Here is a 3,647-nt window from a genome sequence, read left to right on the forward strand (position 1 = left end):
GCGTTGGCATTTTTTAAGGCTGTTTTGCTCTTTGGGTGGGAACCTTTCGCTACGTCGGCACAACAAAGTAGCGGTGCACATCTCTCTCTCTCTCTCTCTCTCTCTCTCTCTCTCTCTCTCTCTCTCTCTCTCTCTCTCTCTCTCGCTCGCTCTCGCGTGGCGTACACGCGTGCGACCCGCGACCTGCCGCAACCGTGAGCGCTTTGACGACGGCAGGCTGCCCGCTCGCCCGTATCACTGCGGTGCGGTACGTCACGCACCTGTAGGAGATGTTAATATGAAAGTGGCACAAAAAGTACCTACGAAACGTAGCGACCTTTAATCAACACTAGGCCACTCTCAGGTTGACACCAGGTTGACGCCTGGTTGACGCCTAATTGACGCCTGGTTGACGCCAGGTATACACCAGGGTGACATCAGGTTGACAGCAATTTTGACACCAGGTTTACACCAATTTAAAACCACTCGAGTCCAACTTCAACCATCCGCAATGCCCACAGCAATTTCGCCGATGGGCGGGTGAGGGAAGCCTTTTACAAGCGTGGGTATGTAAATCAAGGAAGAGAGAGAGAGAGAAGGGGGAGAGCGCGAGGGAGGGGGGAGGGAGCTCCCTGTGAGTTTGCGCTGAGAACGGTGACGGTGACGCGGAGCTGCTGCGCCGGTCGCGCCGCGCGGAGCCCAGCAGCACGTGAAGAGCCGTCACGTGCGGCCGCCGCGGCCCCCCTCCCCCCTCGACCCTCCCCCACCGCTGCTCGGCCCGGCTCGGCTCGACTCGACTCGGCGGACCCGGCGGACCCGGTCGGCCGCTCAGCTGACTGGCGCACACTGGCACTGGTGCATCGACACCAAGAGGCAGCCTTGTACACTTTGGCCTGCAAGCGACACCCCTCCGTGCATCCATGCCATGTTCTGGGACCTCGGCCCGACCACAACGCGGGGTCGACAAAAGTATCTTTCCAATCGACAAGAAAGAGTCGTGTAATCGATCAGTAAATACACACACGCGTGAACGCCGGATGTGCTCTCGCCGCGCGCACCGGGACTTCCCCGTCGTCCAGCCCGCACCACCGCCGTCAACATTTCCATACTACGTCGCGTGGGTGTTGGGCAGAATGGAATCAATCGCGAAATCTTCCGCTGCGTGGCGGAAAAGTGGCGTACAGCACCGCCAGCGTAGCGTATGCGAACGCCTCGTTACAACAATTATTATTCACATGTGCTTGAGCCACGACCCGATATGTCATCAGCCGAGCTCTGTTATCGCACGGCCTTATTGGACCTCACGAGCGTCTCTCTATGTTCCAGGCGCGGACCGGAGGCCCGGGAGCGGCGGCCTCAAGATGCGGACGCCCGGCGCGGACGCAGGATGAACCCTTGCTCCCGTTTGATGACTGGTACATAATAACCACGGTTAAAGAGGGGGTTAAGGTTCATGGCTGATAATTAATAATAATCAATGATGCTGATAGAATGACTCTTGTCCCCAGGGAGCCGTGCCAGCCTGGCTGACGTTGGGCGCTCGAGTCCTGGACGCCACGGGCACTCCAAGCGGCGGTGCCTGGACGTGCCGCTGGCCCTGCGCCAGGAAGACGTCGACGAGGAGCCCGAGTATGGCGACGCAGGGGTAGGCGACGGCGTGCTCCGAGGCGGGGTGTCGGGGGCAGCAACCTGCGGGTCGCACCATGGCGACGCAGACAGGGCTCAGGCCCGGAGAGCGTCGCCGACGACGGCCGGCGACCCCCGGTGGACCCCGTGCTGGTCAGACTCCAGGTCGAACGGCGACGAGGAGTGGTGGACTGGCGACGCGTCGGCGGCGTGTTCGGCTGTCCAGTCTACCCCGTCGTCGGCGCCCAGGACTATCCGGGCGGTAAAAAGACCCAGGATATGCAGTGCGGGCAGCGTCCCCGTCGAGGGCGACCAGCACAAGCACGGTGAACAAGGCCAGCACGGTCAGGATGGCGGCTACGGCTCGGAGTACTCGGACGGCGCCGCAGCCCCGGCCGGTGATCAGAGTGAGTCCGCTTGCTGCTCCGAGCTAGGTCCTCTCGACATTCTAAGTCTCTTAAGTACAAGCTGCTGCACGAAAGGGTGTGCATGATGTCTGACGGCGGGCGCGTTTGGTTCCAGGACGCCAGCAGGGCTGGTCGCAGCTGCCGGCCGAGCTGCTGGTGGACGTCTTCCAGCGGCTGCGCCTGCGCGACCTGGGCCGGGTGGCGCAGGTGTGCCGGTCGTGGAGGCGCGCCTCGCAGGAGCCGTGCCTCTGGAGGACGGCCGAGTTCACCCTCGGGAGCTCCCTCAGGTACAACAGCTTTCCGTCAGTTGACGATGGCCAGTCTGTTGCCAGTCGTCATCAGGTTATAGCTAGCGGTCAGTTTTGACGCGTGTCTGTCTGTTGACACTTGTCAGTCGGCCGACACTTGTCAGTCGGTTGACACTTGTCAGTCGGTTGATGCGTGTGGGGTTGACACTAGTCAGTCGGTTGATACGCACGGTTGCAGGCCGGAGCCGACGCCGCCCGCGCTCGTCAACTTCATCCTGGAGGAGCACGCGCAGCACCTGCGCTTCGTGGTGCTGCGCACGGACAGCTCGGCCGAGTCGACGCGGGGCGCGTGTCGCATCCTGGCGCGCCTCGTCAAGTGCTCGCTCAAGACGCTGGCGCTCATGTCGGGCGCGGCCCGGCCGCCGCTGCTCGACGTGGACGAGCAGCACTTCGTGTCGGCGCTCACGCTCGTGCTCGACCACTCGTCGCCCTCGCTGCGCGCCCTCGCCGTCGACCACACCCTGGTGGACGACCCCTCGCTCCAGGCGCTCGGCTCCAGCTCCGCGACCTCGCTGCAGTTGCTGCGCTGCAAGAGCTGCCCGCGGCTCTCCCCTGGAGGTACGTTCGGTGGTCCTGGTCCAGGAGGCCGTCCCGGGTAATACGGCGGTCATTCGGAGGGTCTATTTATTGGCTTGGGTCGAGCACCGCAGGCCGCCCATCTGCTGGGCACCGCAGTGTAGGCAGCCACACTGCCACGTGACGGTTGGGCGGCCTACCGCGGCGGGCGGGGCCGGGCTGGGCTGTGCGCGTTGGCTGACAAAGTGCCCCGTTGGGTTGTCGCAGGGGTGCTGGCGCTCGTGGACCATTGCCGCTGCCTCCGCGAGCTGTCCCTAAGCTACACGCTGCTCAGCGACGACCTGCTCAACGCACTGTCCTCGGAGCGGCACGTCTGCCTCGAGGTAAGTCCACCGCCAGCAAACTAATAAGCAATTTTTTCGATGATTAATTTTTTAAAAAGTCTATTTTAGCGTACATTGTTTCAAAACGTGCCGGAAATCTTGCCAGGTCCTGCGCGTGGACGTGTACTCCGACACGGACAACGCGCTGCGGCCCATCTCACCCGCGTCCTGGCGCGCCCTGGTGGCGCACTCGCCGCAGCTCAACCTCGTCATGTACCTGTTCGCCATCCAGGACGAGCACTTCGACAGCCTCTTCACCTCGTACATCCCCGTCACGCACCTCTACTTCGGCGACTACGTGCCCACGTCCGTGCTGAGTGAGTACCGTCAAAAACAGTTCCAATTTTCAAGTGAAAAAAAAAATATCAGTGAAAAAGAAGGTTAAATTTTCAAGTTGCCCCTTAATGGAGCTTGCTCTTGGGGTGTTC

At 61.8% G+C, this 3,647-nt stretch overlaps 1 protein-coding gene across 2 annotated transcripts; it reads left to right on the forward strand.

Annotated features, from left to right (window-relative positions):
* Positions 1–889: 889 nt before the first annotated feature.
* LOC113209824 (F-box/LRR-repeat protein 3-like) lies at positions 890–3,608 on the forward strand. 2 transcript variants are annotated; one of them, XM_052276236.1, is made up of 7 exons: positions 890–948; positions 1,306–1,394; positions 1,488–2,012; positions 2,128–2,299; positions 2,499–2,878; positions 3,104–3,219; positions 3,326–3,608. In XM_052276236.1, the coding sequence occupies exons 1-7, from the start codon at positions 905–907 to the stop codon at positions 3,602–3,604; spliced, it is 1,605 nt and encodes a 534-aa protein (XP_052132196.1). In that variant the 5' UTR covers positions 890–904; the 3' UTR covers positions 3,605–3,608. The 2 variants fall into 2 exon arrangements, with proteins under 2 accessions (XP_052132196.1, XP_052132195.1); XM_052276235.1 differs by lacking the exon at positions 890–948 and adding an exon at positions 985–1,096.
* Positions 3,609–3,647: the final 39 nt, after the last annotated feature.

This window comes from Frankliniella occidentalis, unplaced genomic scaffold (assembly GCF_000697945.3).
Source record: "Frankliniella occidentalis isolate FOCC.00 unplaced genomic scaffold, Focc_3.1 Scaffold2182, whole genome shotgun sequence".
NCBI lineage: Eukaryota > Metazoa > Arthropoda > Insecta > Thysanoptera > Thripidae > Frankliniella > Frankliniella occidentalis.